We start from the raw sequence: 20,581 nt of genomic DNA, 5'->3' as shown, positions 1-20,581 counted from the left end.
ATCAAACTACAGTCTGTTCCGATTCTGGGGGCCTGTGTATTAAAATCTCCCACTACAACAGTATATCTCATTAACTCTGCATTTCTAATAATGTCCCCTTTTCTTCAGTTGCCGCCTTGTTCAGTGCAGGGGTCAATTCTGAAAAAAAGGGGAACAGAAGGGTCTCTGGCCTCAGGGTTAGCGGGACCAGATCTGGGGCTGAACCACAGAGTCGCCCCGGCCTCCCACCATCTAGAGAGGCTACGCTGGCCCAGACAGAACCAGCGGCAGGCCGGAATTTGGGGCGGGACTTCCGGGGGTCAGCCGGCATTGGCTGAGACGCCTTGGTGCGGTGGTGCTGCTTCCCTTCCAAGCGCGACCCGTTGAGGTTAGTTCCGCGAAGCTCCACGCCTCGGACCCCGCGTCCGGTTGTCCCCGATGCCCCCCGTGGTTGGGGATCCCAGGGGCCTCTCAGGGCTCAGACAGGGCGGGCAGCCAGAGGGGGACCCCGGGCGGGGGCGGAGTCGCGCGGGGGGTTGTGGGAGCGCCGGGGGCGGGGGGCGGGGCGGGGGCAGCTTGGCCTGGGCTGGAGGTCAGATCCTCTGGGGGCTGCCTCTGGGAGGGGGTCTCCGGGGGGAGCCTGGGGTAAGGTCACCGCGAGGGGCTGAGCCAGGACTCTGCCCACAGGTTGGTGGCATTCATGCCTGTCAGTGCCACCATTGGAGCTTGGGCGGAGCGACGGGGTGAAGGGGTGGCCTACCCCTCCACACCTGTGGGATATCTCATCAGGTGGGATGAGAGACTGAGAAGAGAAATAAGACACAGAGACAAAATATAGAGAAACAACAGTGGGCCCAAGAGACTGGTATTCAGCACACCAAGGACCTGCACTGGCACGGGTCTCTGAGTTCCCTCAGTTTTCATTGATTATTATTTTCATTATCTCAGCAAGAGGAGTGCAGTAGGAGAGCAGAGTGATAATAGGGAGAAGGTCAGCAAAAAAACATGGGAGCAAAAGAATCTGTCATAATTAAGTTTAAGGGGAGGTACTATACCTGGATGTGCACGTAGGCCAGATTTACATTTCTCTCCACCCAAACATCTCAGTGGAGTAAAGAATAACAAGGCAGCATTGCTGCCAACATGTCTCACCTCCTGCCATAGGGCGGTTTTTCTCCTATCTCAGAATTGAACAAATGTACAATCGGGTTTTATACTGAGACATTCAGCTCCCAGGGGCAGGCAGGAGACAGTGGCATTCCTCTATCTCAACTGCAAGAGGCCTTCCTCTTTTACTAATCCACCTCAACACAGAACCTTTATGGGTGTCGGGCTGGGGGACAGTCAGGTCTTTCTCATCCCACGAGGCCATATTTCAGACTATCACATGGGGAGAATCCTTGGACAATACCCGGCTTTCCAAGGCAGAGGTCTGCAGCTTATCGCGGAGCATTGTGCCCCTGGTTTATTGAGACTAGAGAACGGCGATGACTTTTACCAAGCATCTGCTTGTAAACATTTTGTTAACAAGGCACAGCCTGCACAGTCCTAAATTCCTTAAACCTTGATTCCATACAACACGTTTTTGTGAGCTCAAATTTGGGGCAAAGTGGCTGGGGCAAAGTTACAAATTAACAGCATCTCAGCAAAGCAATTGTTCAAGGTACAGGTCAAAATGGAATTTCTTATGTCTTCCCTTTCTACATAGACACAGTGACAGTCTGATCTTTCTTTCTTTTCCCTATGTGGGGCAGCAGTGTGATGGGGTGGTTCCCGGCGCGTGGGAGACAGGGTGGGTTTGCGATTCCTGGTGTTCCATGAGAAGTCAGAGATGCACAGAGCAGAGCTGGGGGAGAAAGGAGGTTTCACTCAGCCTCAGATGTCCTGCCTGGGAGGCCCAGTCAGTAGTGGAGTCACTCTGCGTGTGGAGGAGGTACTCTAGGAAGGGAAGAGAGTTTGGTCCAGTTCTCCCCCAAGGGGGAAGGTGCTGAGGGATCGGCCAGGGCCCATCCTGTGGCTGCTTGCTATGGGAGGGTGGTGGCTGGCTCTTCCAGTTGTGTGACTCCTAAAGAGTGGGCTTAGCCTTTAGTCAGGAGACTCCACTTCCAAGCTTGTTCAGGCTGTTGGCCAAATCTGTTTTTCTTGGGGTTGGTCCTCAGAAGTGCTGGCTGCCAGCCTGAGTGGCCCTTAGCTCTCTGAGGTCCTTCCACATGGCCCTCAGATCCTTCTGAGGCTTTGAAGGGCTCATTTGATTAGATTGGGTCCACCAGGGTAATTCATGTCCATAACTTTAATTCCCTCTGCAAAGTCCCTTTTGGTATGTAGTGTAACATAAGCACAAGTTCCAGGGATTAGGATATGGACCTGGGGGGGAGGGGGCATTTATTCTGTGTCCTGGTAAGCAAGATCCCACACATAATGAAGTGAGAAAAATAAGGTGTGAAGCCATAGCATAGTTGGGTGTAATTTATCATTAAAAGGCAAATGTATGTTTATATATTTGCTGTGTAAACCTAGATTAATCTGGAATGGTACACTAGAAACAAGGGAAACTGAGTGGATGTTTGGGGAATTTTTCACCATAAATCCTTTTTACCTTTTAAATTTTGAGGTGACTATGCCCCTATTCAGAAACAATGAGAATTTAAAGTATTTTTAAATAAAATGAACTAAATAAATATTGCAGATTATTACATCACCCCTTGGATGGGGAGAGGTTTCCCTCGAGGAAACTGGGCATCTGCACTGTAAGGGCAGGCAGATGCAGTCACTGAGGGCCTTGTCACCCCCATCGCCCATGTCTCCTCCATTTCTGCTGCCACATGGTAGGCACCTTACTGCTGTACCTGCTTTGAATCTCATCTCCCACCATTCCTCTGAGCACCCTGCCAAGTTAATCTTGAGATATTAGTTTTGTCTCTCCTGACACAGAAATGTGGCCAGTGCTTCACCTTCATCTGGCAGCCAAGGCCCCTTATCATTGGCCCATAGTGACCATCCTTGTAAGCTCTGTTCATATCTCCTTGCCTTCTCCCTCTAGCTTTTCCCTACACTTCTCCTCTGACCTTTTCACCCAGACCACTAGTTGTGCATTCCTCCTTGATGGTGATCTGAGTCCAGGAGTACCACCCAGCCCTTCTTTCTTCCCCACATAGCCTATGGGTGACAACTACCATCAAATTGACTCCCTGCACCATCCTTCTGCCACCTTTTTTCACATCCCCTTTGCAGATCCCCTTGACCACACCCTCATTCTCAGCTGGTGCTCGTGAAGGACAGAAGAGTCAATGTCAGTACAATGTGAGTGAAGGGCTGAGGTATGTCAGTGCCCCCAGTGGGCACCCGGGCAGGGTGTGGTGCATTTACACAGTGAGGAGGTAGGGGGAATCAGTAACATGGTCCATGTGAGGAGCCCATCATGCCTCCACATGGGAGTGTCCTCTCTCCTGCTCACAGGGAGTAGTTAGGACTGGAGATGAGCCCAAGTTTGTGAGTCTTAACAAGGGTGTTGGTGCCTTAAGCCTGGACATAATCACCAAGGAAGTTGGTGGCAGTGCAGAAGTGCACACTGGAGTGCCAACATGAAATGGGGGATGAGAGGCTAGGAGGGAGTAGCTGGTGCAAGTAAAGACAGGAACACCTGCTGTGAATGCTGCCAGGATGGTGCAACTCAGACAGAACTGACCACTAGGATTGGTAGGCATTGACACATAACAATGACATGTGGGGCTGCAGCACAGGCTGCCCCTGGCTGCTCACCCTTTGGAGCTGCTGTTCTCCCACTCTAGGTGGGTCTGGCATGCCCAGCTTCAGAGCATTGTGAATGTCAGCAACAAGGAGTGAGAAGAGTGGTCACAGCAGGATACAGGCCCACAGCAGGCTACGGCCCACAGCAGGGTACAGGCCCACAGCAGGACACAGGCCCCACAGCAGGACAAAGGCCCACAGCAGGATACAGGCCCACAGCAGGGTACAGGCCCACAGCAGGACACAGGCCCCACAGCAGGACAAAGGCCCACAGAAGGATACAGGCCCACAGCAGGGTACAGGCCCCACAGTAGGACACAGGCCCCACAGCAGGACACAGGCCCACAGCAGGGTATAGCCCACAGCAGAATACAGGCCCACAGCAGGATACAGCCCACAGCAGGGTACAGGCCCAAAGCAGGACACAGGCCCAAAGCAGGACACAGGCCCAACAGCAGGATACAGGCCCAATAGCAGGACACAGGCCCAAAGCAGGATACAGGCCCAATAGCAGGACACAGGCCCAACAGCAGGACACAGGCCCAACAGCAGGACACAGGCCCACAGCAGGACACAGGCCCAACAGCAGGACACAGGCCCCACAGCAGTACACAGGCCCCACAGCAGGATACAGACCCTGTGGGGGCTGCCCTCCTATCATGGCAGGTCTGGACACCGTGACCCCACTTTGCCTTAGGGTCAGGATCTTGCCCCTTTGTACCTGTGGCCCTGGCTTTTGAGTCTGTGTCTCCATGGCTGACTCCCTCTTTTTGGATCCAAGATCAGGGAACAGCCCCTGAGACCTGGCAGCACCAGGCCCTCTTCAGGTCTTGGGCTGCAGGGGTGGAGGAAGAGACCCTGGCCTGATGGGAGGATGAATCCCTAAAGCTAGCCTGTCTGTATACTCACCTGTGTTCTTGCCGGTCTTCAGGTCCTAGTCATGCCCAGCCTCAGAACTCGCCGTGAGGAGGCAGAGATGGAACTCTCAGCTCCAGGACCATCCCCTTGGACCCCTGCAGCCCAGGCCCATGTGAATGATGCTCCTGCTGTGACCCACCCTGGATCTGCAGCCTGTGGTACCCCCTGCTGTAGTGATACTGAGCTGGAAGCCGTCTGCCCTCACTATCAGCAGCCAGGTACTTTAAGAACAGTTCTCCGCTGGTGCCCTTATTCTGGGGAAGTGATGTCCATGGAACCCTGTGCTTACCCCTAGGAGGCATCTGTGTTCTGTGTCATCACAGGTGGGGAGGGTGAGGGGGGTACTCTGACTCAAGGAGCCAAGGCTGGATGTCAGCAAGGAAGTTGACCTGGCCTGGCCCCTGGCACCTTGAGCAGAACTGTGATTTCCCCACTTGACACAAAGAGGTATGACATGAAGGCCACCAGCGTCCTTTGACTTGCCCTATACTCTTGACCCCTTCCCAATTCAACAACCAAGCTGGTGGCAGCCCTCTCCCCTCAGGACTCTACTCTGGTCCAGGCCTTTGTACTGTGGTTACCCATACAGTTGGCCATCTAAAGCCTAGGAAGAAAAGCTGAGGAGTTTCTTGTGGGGAAATAAAGGCATTCAAAAGCACCCTTGGACTGGGTGTGGTGGCTTATACCTATAATCTGAGCACTTTGAGAGGCCAAGGCAGAAGGATTGTATGAGGCCAGGAGTTCAGGACCAGCCAGTATAACATGGCAGGACCCTATCTCTACTAAAAAATTAAGAAAGGTTGGGTGTGATGACTCTTGCCTGTAATCCCAGCACTTTGGGAGGCCAAGGTGGGTGGATTGCTTGAGGCCAGGAGTTCAAGACAAGCATGGCCAACATGGTAAAACCCTGTCTCTACTAAAAGTACAAAAATTAGCCAGGTGTGGTGGCACATACCTGTAATCCCAGCTACTTGGGAGGCTGAAGCTCAGGAATTGCTTGAACCTCATAGGCAGGGGTTGCAGTGAGCTAAGATCATGCCACTGCACTCTAGCCTGGGCAATTGGAGTGAGGCTCTGTCTCAGAAAAAAATAAATAAATTTGGGGAAAAAAAAGCACCTATATATTTTGGGGAATCCAGGAAGTCACATGCATGCCCAGGACTGGATGTGTGCTCAGAAAAGACCTGTTAAGACCATAAGCTTTCTCAAGAACTCTGTCTCATCTCTAGGCTCATTGAAGGCAGTCAACTCAGAAAGAGTTGTAAACAGTGTTTAAAAAGTACCCCCAACACAAAGTCAATCCACAAAGACTGGGAGAAGTGTTTTGTTTTTGTTTTTCTCTTGATAAAATCTCATCAAAACACTAGTTGAACACAAACTAAAGAAAAAGACTTCAGTGACTGTACTCGACAAAGAATCATCTTTCCAAAAATAGTTTGGAAAAGTCACTAAATGAACATGCGACTCTAGTCTTCAACAATCAAAAACAGCAAAGCCTGGGAGGGGGATACCACATTTTAATATTCAGTTGTGCAGTTTTTAACAAAGCAAAAATCATGAAGCATATAACAAAGCAAAAAAATATGTCCCACTCAGAGGAAAAAAGTAAACTGACAGAAAGTGTCCTGGAGAAAGCACAGACATTGGACTTAAGTAGACAAAAACTTTAAATCATCTGCCTCAAATATGCTCAGAGAGGTGAAAGAAACCATAGAGAACTAGGCTGGGTGTGGTGGCTCATGCCTGTAACCCGGCACCACGGTGGCTCATGCCTGTCATCCCAGCACGTTGGGAGGCCGAGGCGGGCGGATCACGAGGTCAGGAGATCGAGACCATCCTGGCTAACACGGTGAAACCCCATCTCTACTAAAAATACAAAAAATTAGCTGGGCATGGTGGCAGGCACCTGTAGTCCCAGCTACTCTGAAGACTGAGGCAGGAGAATGGCATGAACCCGGAAGGCGGAGCTTGCAGTGAGCCGAGATCACACCACTGCACTCCAGCGTAGGTGACAGAGTGGGACTCTGTCTCAAGAAAAAAAAAAAAGAAAAAAAGAAAAAAAAACCATAGAGAACTAAAAGAACCAGGAAAATGATGTGTGAACAAAATAAAAATATCAATAAGAAATATAAATTGTAAAAGAAACATAGAAAGTCTGGAACTAAAAAATGAAGTGGAAATTTTGCTAGAGGGTTTCAGCAGTAGATTTGAGCAGGCAGAAAAATCGGCAAACTTGAAGATAAGACAATTGAAATCATTCAGTCTGAGGAGAAAAAAGATCTAAGAAAAGTGAACTTAATGGCTGGGCATGGTGGCTCATGCCTGTCATCCCAGCACTGTGGGAGGCCGAGGCAAGCAGATTACTTGAGGTCAGGAGATCGAGAGCATCTTGGCCAACATGGTGAAACCCTGTCTCTAATAAAAATGCAAAAATCAGCTAGGCGTGGTGGTGCATGCCTGTAGTCCCAGCTACTCTGGAGGCTGAGGCAGGAGAATCGCTTGAACCTGGGAGGCGGAGGTTGCATTAAGCCGAAGTCATGCCCCTGTACTCCAGCCTGGGTGATGGAGTGAGACTCTGTCTCAAAAAAAAGAAAAAAGAAAAGTGAACTTAATGGACCATGAGACACCATCAAGTAGACCAACATGCATAGTAGGGATGTTCAAGAAGGAAAAGACTAGAGAAGGGGATGGAAAAAATATTTGAAGAAATAATGGGTGAGAGTATCCCAAATGTGATGAAAGACGTGTACACATGCAAGCAGTTCAACAAACTGAGTAGAGTTCTATTTAAAGAGATCCACACCAGGCCTCTTTCTAATCAAATTGTTGAAATACAAGGAATCTTGAAAGCAGCAAGAGAGGAGACCTATCCCTGAACAAGGGGTTCTGGGTAAGATTTCTAACCAGTTTTTCATCAGAACCCATGGAGGTCAGAAGGCAGTGGGACAGCTTAGTTAAACTGCTAAGAGGAGGAAAGAAACCTGTTAACTAAGAATTCTGTTATCTGGCAAAATTATTCTTCAAAATGAAGGAGAAATTAAAACATATCCAGATAGATAAATGCTGAGGAAGCTTGTTACAAATAGACTGCCCCACAAGAAATGCTTTTAAAGGGAGTCCTAAAGGTTGAAATGAAAGAACACTAGACAGGGACTCAAAGCCATACAAAAATAAAGACCTCCAGTAAAAGTAACTACATAGGTAAATATAAAAGTTAGTATCCCTGTATTTTGGTTTCTAAGTACACTTTGTATTAGGTTGGTGCAAAATTAATTGTGGTTTTTGCCATTACATATTTCCTAAATGATCTAAAGGACAAATGCATAAAAGGTCTGCATTATAAGTCTATGTTTTTTACCCCACTATGTATAAAGATGTAATCTGTGATGACAACAACATAAGGGGAGTAACATCTGTAGAGAAGCAGAGATTTTGTATGTTACTGAGACTAAACTGGTATAAGTTGTTTTAGGATGTTAGAACGTTCATTGCAATCATCATGGTAATCACTAAGAAAATATCTTAAAAAAGGGCTTGATGCAGTGGCTCATACTTGTAATAGCAGCACTTTGGGAGGCCAAGGCAGGCAGATCACCTGAGGTCAGGAGTTCGAGACCAGCCTGGCCAACATGCCGGAACCCTCTCTACTAAAAATACAAAAATTATCTGGGCATGGTGGTGGGCACCTGTAATCCCAGCTACTCAGGAGGCTGAAGCAGGAGAATTGCTTGAACCCAGGAGGCAGAAGTTGAACTCAGGCAGAGGCATGAGATTGTGCCACTCACTCCAGCCTGAGTGACAGAGCAAAACTCCACCTCAAAAAAAAATCTTAAAAATGGGCCGGGCATGGTGGCTCATGCCTGTAATCCCAGCACTTTGAGAGGCCGAGGCGGGCAGATCACGAGATCAGGAGATCAAGACCATCCTGGCTAACACAGTGAAACCCCGTCTCTACTAAAAATACAAAAAAATTAGCCAGGCATGGTGGTAGGCACTGGTAGTCCCAGCTACTCGGGAGGCTGAGGCAGCAGAATGGCGTGAACCTGGGAGGTGGAGCTTGCAGTAAGCTGAGATTGCGCCACTGCACTCCAGCCTGGGTGACAGAGTGAGACTCTGTCTCAAAAAAAAAAAAAAATCTTAAAAATGGACACAAGAGGCCAGGCACGGTGGCTCACACCTGTAATCCCAGCACTTTGGGGGGCTGAGGTGGGCAGATCACAAGGTCAGGAGATTGAGACCATCCTGGCTAACACAGTGAAACCCCATCTCTACTAAAAATACAAAAAATTAGACTCTCTCAAAAAAAAAAAAAAAATGGACACAAGAAGTAAGGCAAGAATTAAAATGGTACACTACAAAAAAGGCAATACATAAGAATACAGCAGTAGAGGAACTGAGGAACAAAAAGGTAAAAGATATATCAAAAATAAATAAAATGGCAGAAGTCCTTCCTTTTCAGTAATTACATGTGAAGTCTCCAGTCAAAAGGCAAATATTGACAGAATGTGTAAGAAACCATGGTCCAACTATATGCCACAAGAGGCTTTAGATTCAAAGACACAATAAGTTTAAAGTGAAAGGTGGAAAAATATTCCATGCAGAGAATAACCGAAAGAGAGTTGGGGTGACTATACCAATATTAGACAAAATAGATGACAAATAAGGACAGTATATATTTATAAAAGGGCAGAGTCATCAAGAAGATACGGCAATTATAAGCAGATGCACATCAGAAAAAAATCTCCAAACTATCTGAAACAGACATAGAGAGATTGGAAGGGAGAAATAGCTCTATAGTAATAGAAACTTCAGTACTCCACTTTGAAAAATGGATAGAACATCTAGACAGAAGATCATTAAGGAAATAGGGGATTTGAATAGTGCTATAAACCAACTAGACCTAATGGACTTCGCTGTGGTCTAAATGTGCCCCTCCCCCAACCCCTCCCCTCTGCATTCATATCTTGAAATCTAATCTGCAGTGTGACGTTATTAAGAGGTGGGGACTTTGGGAGGTGACTGGGTCATGAGAGCAGAGCCCTGTGAATGGGATTATCCCCTTATAAGAGGCCTGAGGGAGCTTGTTAGCTTCTTTTCTTGCCCTTCTACCATGTGAATACACATAGAAGGCAATACCTAGGAGGAACCAGCTCTCATCAGGCAGTGAATCCACTGGCACCTTGATCTTGAACTTCCCAGCCTCCAGAACTGTGAGCAATAAATTTCTGTTGTTTATAAATTACCCAGTCTAATGTACCTTGTTACAGTAGCCCAAATGGGCTAAGACAGAAGTATATAAAATACTGCATTCAGAAAAGAAGATATACATTCTTCTCAAGTGTACATGTAACACAAACCATATGTTAGACCACAAAACAAGTCTCAATAAATTTAAAAAGATTGAAATTACACAAAGTACCTTCTCTGACCAGCAATGGTGGGGAAACTGGAAAGTTTACAAATGTATAGAAATAAAACAACCAATGGATCAAAGATGAAATCAGACAGTTAGACAATACCTGCAGACAAATGAATGACAATACAACATACCAAAACTTATGGGATGCAGTGAAGGCAATGTCAAAAGGGAAATTTACAGCAGTAAACACCTTTGTTAACAAGGAAGAGAGAGGCCAGGTGTGATTGGGAGGCTGAGGTGGGTGGATCACTTAAGCCCAGGAGTTCAAGACCAGCCTGGGCAACATGGTTGAGACCCCATCTCTACTAAGAATACAGAAAATTAGCTGGGCGTGTTTGCTTGTGCCTGTAGTCCTAGTTACTTGGGAGGCTGAGGTAGGAGGATCACCTAAGCTTAGGAAGTTGAGGCTGCAGTGAGCTGAGATCATGCCACTGCATTCCAGCCTGAGCAATGGGAGTGAGACCCTGTCTCAAAAAAAAAAAAAAAGGAAAGAAAGATATAAGTCAGATTTAAAAGTATAAATCTTTTAAAGGACTATAAAAGAAGAGCAAATAAAATCCAAAGCTAGCAGCAGGAAGAAAAAAGAAGGATTAGAACAGTGTTAAATGAAACAGAGTAGAAAATGGAATCAACAAAATCAAATGTTGCTTTTGTGAAAAGATAAAGTTGATAAACCTTTACTTAGATTGATTAAATAAAAAGACACAAATAACTAAAATCAGAAGTGGAAGTGGGGACATTACTAGTGACCTTACCAAAATAAAAAGAGAATATTGTGACTAATTATACACTAACAAATTAGATAACCCAGATGAAAGGGATGAATCAATAGAAACACACAAATTCCTAAAACTGACTCAAGCATAGGTAGAAAATCAGAACAGACCTCTAACAGAGATTGAGTTAGTAATAAAAACTCTCAATAAAATAAAGTCCAGGACCACAGTGGCTTTTTTTTTTTTTGGGGGGGGGGGATGGAGTCTCACTCTGTTCCTCAGGCTGGAGTGCAGTGGCACGATCTCAGTTCACTGTGACCTCTGCCTCCTGGGTTCAAGCAATTCTCCTGTCTCAGCCTCCTGAGTAGCTGGGACTACGGCATGTGCCACTATGCCCAGCTAATTTTTTGTATTTTTAGTAGAGACCATGTTCCCCAGGCTGGTCTCAAACTCCTAAGCTCAGGCAATACACCCGCTTCGGCCTCCCAGAGTGCTAGGATTACAGACTGAGCAACCACGCCTGGCCCACGATGGATTTAAAGGTGAATTTAATGAATTGATACCAAACCTTCTCAAACTCTTCCAAAGGAGGAGAGAACACTTCCTAATTCTATAAGGTCAACATTACACTGATTCCAAAGCCAGATGAAGATATGGCTTGAAGACAAGAAAAGAAAATTACAAACCAATATCCTTTATGGCTAGAGATATAAACTCCCAACAAAGAAATAGAAAACTGAATCCAATAGCATATGACCAAGTGGGATTTAACCCAGGATATAAGGGTGGTTCAATGTAAGAAAACCTAGTGCTGTAATTCATCACATTAATAGAAGGGTGGTTCAACATAAGAAAACCTAGTGTTGTAATTCATCATATTAATAGAACGAAGGAGAAAAACTATGATCATCTCAATTTATGCAAATAAAACATTTGACAAAATCTAACACTTTCACAGTTAAAAAAAAAATTCATAAAACTTGTAATAGAAGGGGACGTCCTGAACATGATAAAGGACATTTGTGAAAACCCTCAAGCTGACATCATACGCAGTAGTGAAGAACAAAACTTTTCCCCTAAGGTCGGGAACAAGACAAACATGCCACTCTGCAGCCTTGTATTGCAAGTTCTAATCAGAGCAGTTAGTCAAGAAAAAGAAATAAAAGACAACCAGTTGGGAAATGAAGTAAAATTCTTTTTCCATAAGATATGACTCCGTATATATGAAATCCCAGAGAATCCACAAAAAAGCTACTAGAGCTAATAAACAAATTCAGCAAAGTTGCAGCAACTGATCAACACACAAAATCAGTTGTTTCTGTATACCAGCCATGAACAGTGTGAAAAGGAAATTAAGGAAGGAATTCCATATACAATAGCATCAATAGGAAAAATTAAAACCTAGGACTAAATTTGACCAAGGAGATTTAAGACTTATTCACTGAAAACTGCAAAATATTGTGGAAAGGAATTAAAGAAATCACAAATAAATAGAAGGCATCATGTGTTCATGAATTGGAAGACAATATTAATTGTCAAAACTACCTAGAGTGTTCTACAGATTCAATGCAATTCCTATCAAAATTACAATGGCCTTTTTTTGCAGAAACAAAAGATGATCCTCAAATTCATATGAAGTTACAAAGAGCCCTGGGTAGCCAAAACAATCATGAAAAATAACAAAGTCAGAGGACTTAGACTTTCCACTTTCAAAACTTGCTACAAAGCTGCAGTAATCAAAACAATGTGGTACTGGCACAAAGATGTACAGACTAGTGGAATCAAATTGAGAGTCCAGAAATAAACCCATACATATGTGGCAGGGGGATTTTCAACAAGGGTACCAAGTCCTTTCAATCAATGAGAAAAGATAGCCCTTCTGCAAATGATGCTGGGACAAGTAGATATCTAAACGTAAAAGAATGAAGTTGGGGCCAGATGTGGTGGCTCATGCCTGTAATCCCAGCACTTTGGGAGTCCAAGGTGACAGGATCGCTTGAGGCCAGGAGTTTGAGACCAGCGTGGGCAACATAGCAAGACTCTGTCTCTACAAAAAAATACAAAAAAAAAAAATAGCCAGGAGTGTTGGTGCCTACTCCAGGGGTGCTGAGGCAGGAGGATCACTTGAGTCCAACAGCTCAAGGCTACAGTCAGCTGTGATCACCACTGCACTCCAGCTTGAACAGCAAAGCAAGACCCTGTCCCAAAAAATGAGCGAAGTTGAACCCCTACCTTATGCCATATGCAAAAATTAACTCCAAATAGATCAACAACCTAAATATAAGAGCTAACAACTCTAAAATTCTTAGAAGAAAGTGTAGGGGTAAATCTTCCCAATCTTGGATTTGGCAATGGATTCCTAGATATGGCACCAAAGCATGAGCAACAAAAGAAAAAAATAAATAAATTGGACTTCATCAAAATTTAAAACTTGACTATCAAAATATATTATCAAGAAAGTGAAAAGAAGCCAGATGTGGTGGCTCAGCCTGTTATCCCAGCATTTTGGGAGGCCAAGGCAGGCAGATCACCTGATGTCAGGAGTTTGAGACCAGCCTGGCCAATATGGCAAAACCCCTTCTCTACTAAAAATACAAAAATTACCTGGGCATGGTGGCATGTGCCCATAGTTCCAGCTACTCTGGAGGCTTTTGCTTGAACCCAGGAGGCAGAGGTTGCAGTGAGCCAAGATCACACCAGTGTACTCCAGCCTGGGTGACAGAGCAAGATTCTGTCTCAAAAAAAAAAAAAAAAAGACAAAAAGTGAAAAAAGCATCCTGCAGAATGGGGAGAAATCTGCAAATCATATTTTTGATAAGGGTGTATTATGTAGAATATATAAAGAAGTCTTACTTCTCATCAACAAAACACAAGCAACCCAATTTAAAAATGGGCAAAGGCTGGGCACGGTGGCTCACACCTGCAATCCCAGCACTTTGGGAGGTCGAGGCAGGTGGATCACTTGAGGTCAGGAGTTCAAGACCATCCTGGCCAATGTGGTGAAACCCTGTCTCTATTAAAAATACAAAACTTAGCCCGGAGTGGTGGCATGCACCTGTAATCCCAGCTACTCGGGAGGCAGAGGTTGCAGTGAGCTGAGATCATGCCACTGCACTCCAGCCTGGGTGACAGAGCAAGACTCTGTCTCATAAATAAATAAATAAAGGGCAAAGAACTTGAATAAACATTTCTCCAAAGAAAACATATGAATGGCTAACAAGCAAAAGAAAAGATGCTTAACATCATTAGTCATTAGAGAAATGCAGATCAAAACCATAATGAGATTACTATTTCACATTCTTTAGGATGTCTATAATCAAAAAACCAAAAGATAAAAGAGGATGTGGAGAAACTGGTATCCTCATACATCGCTGGCCAGAATGTAAAATGGCACAACTACTCTGAAAAATAATTTGGTGAGTCCTCAGAAGTTTGAACATAGTACTACTCCTAGATATATACTCAAAAGAATTGAAGACACATACTCAAACAAGTACATACATATCATGTTCACAGCAGTAGTATTCATGGTAGCCAGAAGGTACAAACAGCCCAGATGTCTGTCAATGGATGAATGATTAATTGTGGTGTCTACATACAAATGAATATAATTTAGCCATGAAAAGGAAGCACGGTACCTGCTACACGCAGATGAACCTCTGAGACATGCCAAGGAAAAGAAGCCAGACACAAAAGGTCACATACTATATAATTCCTTTTGTATGAAATATCCAGAATAGGTAAATTCATAGACACAGAATACAGATTAGTGGTTGCCAGGGCCTGGAGGGAGAGGAAGATGGGGATAAACTGCTTAATGGGTAAGAGGTTTTACTTTGGAATGATGGGAATGTTTTGAAAATAGAGGTGGTGGTCGCATAACATTATAGATGTACTAAATGCCACTGCTCATTTTAGAATGATTTTATGTTATGTTAATTTCACCTCAGTAAATTTTTAAATCAAATGAAAACAACTTGCTGCAGGAGATGAAGAAGTAAGGAGTGCCCCATCTGAGTGTGAGGTGCCTCTGGGGTTTGTTCAACACACAGCCCAGCTGGGGCACTGAGGGAGGTCGTGGTGCAACCACTGATGCATCACAGCCACACGCAGCATTCACACAGGCATGGTTTATGACTTGGGTAATTATCCAAGCTGTTCCACAAACCTGTAGGTCACTCATCATAAAAGTCTTTAATCATAAAGATGTTTCCTCTTCACAAAAGGTGTGTTTTGTTCTGGAAAGGTTCAGAGCCCTTGTCCTTTTTTCCAATTGGGTGTCAGAGTACAGTGCAAGCAACTGTATTTGCTTTCAAATCTTTTTCTTCACCTTTAAGCCCAAATTTTACTGAATTTTTAAAAAGATTTTCTTTGGCCAAGTGTGGTGGCTCACACCTGTAATCCCAGCAGTCTGGGAGGCTGAGGCAGGTGGATCACCTGAGGTCAGGAATTCGAGAGCAGCCTGACCAACATGGAGAAACCCTGTCTCTACCAAAAATACAAGAAAATTTAGCAGGGCATGGTGGCACGTCCCTGTAATCCCAGCTACTCGGGAGGCTGAGGCAGGAGAATCACTTGAACCCAGGAGGCAGAGGTTGTGTTGAGCTGAGATGGCACCATTGCACTCGAGCCTGGGCTATAAGAGCCAAACTCTGTCTCCCAAAAAAAAAAATTTCTTAAAGGAAAATAAAATTTTTCATTTTATATTTCCTTTCTATAGAGGAACTCATTTTTTCCCCACAGTTCTTATATTACAGAGAAGAATTACATTGAATTTAGTCAGTCCAAAAAGTGATCTCTCACCATTCTCACCTACAGAATTCACCTTTAGTTCCTGTCTCAATAAAAGACTTCGATCTATCTAAACAGTGGCTCGGGCTAGACAACCCGTTCCTCATGGTCGCCATCTCCTCGTCCACACCAGTGACATCTCATCTCAGCCAGAGGCCACCAAATCCAGCTAGTGGGCTGGTTTTTATGTCCTGCAAGCTAAGAATGGTTTTGAGGTGTTTTTAAGGGTTTTAAAAACAACAAAGACCATATGACAGAGATCATACAGCTGTAACACCTAACACAGCTCCTCTCTGACCCTTCACAGAAGTACCTTCCTGATTCCTGTCTGTGTTGTTGCCACAGCCTTCTACATCCTTCCTTGGGTCACTTCTCCACACAGCCAGAAGACAGCAAGGGTCTCCCAAGTCAGGGTCTTGGCAGGGGTGGAGGATGGGGGACGGCAAGTCCCAGGACATCCCTGTCAGGGCTGAAGACTTCTGTCCAGACCTCACCTGTCCCAGCAGCCCCCATTCCTCATTGCTCCTGGGAGCCCAGCAGCATGTAGATGCCACATTTCCCAGACACCCCCTGGAGCCAGGGCTGGGGCTTCGGACATGGAGAGCTGAAGCTCATGGGGGACATTGGGGAAGCCCCTGCAGCCCATGTGGAGTGTATAACAGCAGGCCTGCCAAAGGGCAGCAGGGTGGTAAAGAAAGGCACCCACATCTGTGTGCTGGCACGTATGGCAGCTCTGTGGGAGAGGAGAGGCCTGATCCCAGACTCCAGGAAACAGGGAGCTGCAAGAGGGTGTTCTGGCTGAAAGTGGCACAGCACGATGTGTCTGCACCACAGGTGTCAAGTGACCTGACATGAAGTGTCACCAAGAGACACGTGGGTGCAGTGGGTAGAGTGGCAAGTCCCAGGAGGGTCATGGTGAGGGCTGGGCCAGTTTGGATCTGCATTCACACCACAGCTCCTTGAGAACAGACAATTCCAAACTGGAGGTGGAAATGGAATGCTGTTATGGCAGATCCTGAAAGTCCCAGACAGGGAGAGGCAGGGAGGGAGCAGGGTGGACGCCGCAAGGTGGGAGGGGCATTGGAGGGGCATCCTTCACACCCACTCAGCACTACCAACTACAGCTAGACCAGAGGTCTTCCACTTTGGGGGATGCAGTCCTGTGTCAGGGAGTGATCCAGGCTGTGGGTGACAGCCAGGGTGGGGGCAACGAAAGTAGGTGGGGTGCTGGCATTTATGATCAGGGAAAGGCTCCCAGCGACGCCTGTGCAAGGGAAGCGGGTAGCATAAGGGCCATGTGGAGAGTGCTCTGGGCAAGGCAGACCCAAAGGTGGACACATCTGTCCTGCTCAGAGTATAGCAGGAGCAGAGGTAGAGGTGGGGTCTAGGAGGGCCTGGGCTACACAGGCCCAGGAGGCACTGAGAGGAGGTTTTGAGTGTGTGATGGTGCTAGGTCTGATGTCACCAGGCTGTGGGCAGGAGGGGAGGTTGGGGGCCAGGAAGGCTGCTCAGCATCCAGGTGGCAGTGTGGCCTGGGATGTCAGTTTGAATGAAAGACTCTCGACATCTTCATTTGAGTAAGGGACACAGAGACATGAGGGTTTCTTTGTTCTGCAGGTATGAAAGGGGAGAGGGAGATGCTGAAGCCTTTTCTGGCAGACACGGAGCTTTGTGTGCATTTCTGTCTGCAGAAAGATGATGCACATTGTTACTAGGCCAGAAGTCATCAGCAAACACCAGTCAGAATTGCAGTTTTTTGGAGGTACAGGTGGCTTTGACAGGACACAGCAGTCTCTAAAGGGTCCTCTGTTGAACAGGATGGAATCTGATGTTCCACACAGGTCCCTGCTGCACAGGAGTGGTTGAATGATGCCTCCATGCAACTCAACTTGCCAGGCCCTGAGAGCCAGCTGGGTTTCTTCTCTGTGTACAACGGGGTCTCTCTCCACACTGGTGACTCCTAAGACCAAGCTCAGTGCCATTAGCATGCACTAAGAGAACTGGAGATAGGCTGGTAAGGCTCACACCTGGCAGTGTGGAGAGAAAAAGGGTGAAATATGTAACAGTGTAAGGAGTGGTGTGAGACGTTTTTCTGGTACAGGTGGGAGAGGTGAGAAGCACCTGGATTTGGGCTGCACTCTGAGGTAGAGCTGACAGGACTTGCCAGTGATTTGGTGTGGGTGTCAAGGAAGAGGGGAGTCAAGGGACACCCAGGATTTTGGCCTGAGCCAGAAGGCAGACTGCAGTAATGTTTGCTGAGATGTGGAGTCCCAGGGAGGGTGGGTCAGTGGTCATCAAGAGCTCTCACTCATCTGCAGCCCCATGCAGCCTAGTTGCCCAGCACTCCTCCCACCCCTCCCTGATGCCCTCTGATCTGGACTGCCACCCCAGAGGGTCCCCTGCTCCTCTTGCCTCCTCCACAGTTAGTGGGTGCAACTGTGACTGTCTGTGTTCCTGCTCCTGCTGCAGCACTGCCTTCCAAGTGATATTCTATTTATTGTTTCAGATTGTGACACCAGGACTGAAGACAAGGAGTTTCTTCACAAGGAAGACATTCATGAAGATTTGGAATCACAGGCAGAAATATCAGAAAACTATGCTGGTGATGTTTCCCAGGTACCCGAGCTTGGAGATCTGTGTGATGATGTATCAGAAAGAGACTGGGGAGTTCCTGAAGGCAGGAGGCTGCCACAATCCCTCTCCCAAGAGGGGGACTTCACACCAGCTGCCATGGGGCTCCTTATGGGCCCCTTAGAGGAGAAAGATCTGGACTGTAATGGTTTCGACAGTCACTTCAGTCTGAGCCCAAACCTGATGGCATGTCAGGAAATCCCTACAGAAGAGAGACCACATCTGTATGATATGGGGGGCCAGAGTTTCCAGCACAGCATGGACCTAACTGGTCTTGAGGGGGTTCCCACAGCTGATAGTCCACTCATATGTAATGAGTGTGGGAAAACCTTCCAAGGAAATCCTGACCTTATTCAGCGTCAAATAGTCCGCACTGGGGAGGCTTCCTTTATGTGTGATGATTGTGGGAAAACCTTCAGCCAGAACTCAGTTCTTAAAAACCGTCATCGATCTCACATGAGTGAGAAAGCCTACCAGTGCAGCGAATGTGGGAAAGCCTTCCGAGGGCACTCAGACTTTTCTAGGCATCAGAGTCACCACAGCAGTGAGAGGCCTTATATGTGTAATGAATGTGGAAAAGCCTTCAGCCAGAACTCGAGCCTTAAAAAGCACCAAAAGTCTCACATGAGTGAGAAGCCCTATGAATGCAATGAATGTGGGAAGGCTTTTAGGCGGAGCTCAAACCTCATCCAACATCAAAGAATCCATTCTGGGGAGAAGCCGTATGTGTGCAGTGAGTGTGGGAAGGCCTTCAGGCGAAGCTCAAACCTCATCAAACACCACAGGACTCACACAGGAGAGAAGCCTTTTGAGTGTGGTGAGTGTGGGAAAGCCTTCAGCCAGAGTGCACACCTGAGGAAGCACCAGAGGGTCCACACTGGAGAGAAGCCTTATGAGTGTAATGATTGTGGCAAGCCCTTCAGTCGGGTCTCCAACCTCATTAAGCACCACAGGGTTCACACTGGAGAGAAACCCTATAAGTGCAGCGACTGTGAGAAAGCATTTAGTCAGAGCTCCAGCCTTATTCAGCATCGGAGAATTCACACTGGAGAAAAGCCTCACGTGTGTAATGTATGTGGAAAAGCATTTAGTTATAGCTCAGTGCTCCGAAAGCACCAGATCATCCACACGGGAGAGAAGCCATACAGATGCAGTGTCTGTGGGAAGGCCTTCAGCCACAGCTCAGCCCTCATTCAGCACCAGGGCGTGCACACAGGCGACAAGCCCTATGCGTGCCATGAGTGTGGGAAGACCTTTGGTCGCAGCTCCAACCTCATCCTTCACCAGCGAGTCCACACTGGAGAGAAGCCCTATGAATGTACTGAATGTGGAAAAACCTTCAGCCAGAGCTCAACCCTCATTCAGCATCAGAGGATTCATAATGGGCTGAAGCCCCATGAATGTAACCAGTGTGGTAAAGCCTTCAACCGAAGCTCAAATCTCATTCACCACCAGAAAGTTCATACTGGGGAAAAACCCTACACCTGTATTGAATGTGGTAAGGGCTTCAGCCAGAGCTCACACCTCATTCAGCATCAGATAATCCACACTGGTGAGCGCCCCTACAAATGCAGTGAGTGTGGGAAAGCCTTCAGTCAGCGTTCCGTCCTCATCCAGCACCAGAGGATTCACACTGGGGTGAAGCCCTACGACTGTGCTGCTTGTGGGAAAGCCTTCAGCCAGCGATCAAAGTTGATCAAACACCAGTTGATTCACACCAGGGAATAGCCTGTTGGGCTGGCAGGAGTGAAACTGAGCATAGTTTCCTCTCCAACTCCTCTTTGGCTGTTGTCTCAGCCTCTGCCACTTCCCAGACCGAAAGCCTGGACTCAGCTCACTGCCTACATCCAGTGGCCACATAGCCTGGGACCCTCCTTTGAAACATCCTTTACAGGCTCCCTTCTCACTGCCACTACTCTTGCCTCTTGTGATGTCTTGGGTTTGGGCTTGTTTTTACAGCTTGCGAACGGACTGCATGTTTGTTACAAGGGAGAAGATTATGGAGGCTGCATATTCATAAATAGTTTTTTATTGTAATCAAAAGTTACCAAAAAAGTAAAGTGACATTTGGTTTGAGATAACCATAGTAGTTTTTTTGATTGGTAATGAGTTGTGTGGGGTGAATTCTTTGTCACTGGCTGTAATTGATATTTTGGGTAAGTTGAGAGTTTTTCAGGTCCAGTTGCTCTGTCATCTTCCTCAGAAGTGGCACCTACTCATCACCACCAATTCCCTGCCCTTCTTTGTCCCTCCTGTTCCAAAACTTGAACCCAAGGCTCCCCCGCCACCCTACTTTTCTTTATACAGATCTGCAATCTGAGGTCAGCTTTCTCCTCTCACTTGTCTGCTGTGACTTAGGCCCCCATATCCTGTTCTGGGC

General features: G+C 46.6%; 1 protein-coding gene across 2 annotated transcripts; it reads left to right on the top strand.

Annotated features, from left to right (window-relative positions):
* The first annotated feature begins 283 nt into the window (after positions 1–283).
* ZNF16 (zinc finger protein 16) lies at positions 284–20,282 on the top strand. Of its 2 annotated transcripts, XM_054499442.2 has the most exons (4): positions 284–367; positions 3,211–3,279; positions 4,658–4,862; positions 18,077–20,282. In XM_054499442.2, exons 3-4 carry the CDS (start codon positions 4,667–4,669, stop codon positions 19,927–19,929), a joined length of 2,049 nt encoding a protein of 682 aa, XP_054355417.1. In that variant the 5' UTR covers positions 284–367; positions 3,211–3,279; positions 4,658–4,666; the 3' UTR covers positions 19,930–20,282. The 2 variants fall into 2 exon arrangements, with proteins under 2 accessions (XP_054355417.1, XP_054355416.1); XM_054499441.2 differs by lacking the exon at positions 3,211–3,279.
* The last annotated feature ends 299 nt before the right edge of the window (positions 20,283–20,581 follow it).

The sequence above is a fragment of the Pongo pygmaeus genome, chromosome 7, assembly GCF_028885625.2.
Source record: "Pongo pygmaeus isolate AG05252 chromosome 7, NHGRI_mPonPyg2-v2.0_pri, whole genome shotgun sequence".
Classification (NCBI taxonomy): Eukaryota; Metazoa; Chordata; class Mammalia; order Primates; family Hominidae; genus Pongo; species Pongo pygmaeus.
The sequence above is the reverse complement of the archived record's forward strand: the minus strand, read 5'-3'. Positions and strand labels throughout refer to the sequence as shown.

What these genes read in the sequence shown, in the direction of transcription:
- ZNF16 (XM_054499441.2), top strand. Translation starts at nt 4,667, where the DNA reads ATGCCCAGCCTCAGAACTCGCCGTGAGGAGGCAGAGATGGAACTCTCA. An exon ending in CCCTCACTATCAGCAGCCAG is followed by an intron (nt 4,863 to 18,076) that starts GTACTTTAAGAA and finishes TTATTGTTTCAG; the next exon opens with ATTGTGACACCAGGACTGAA.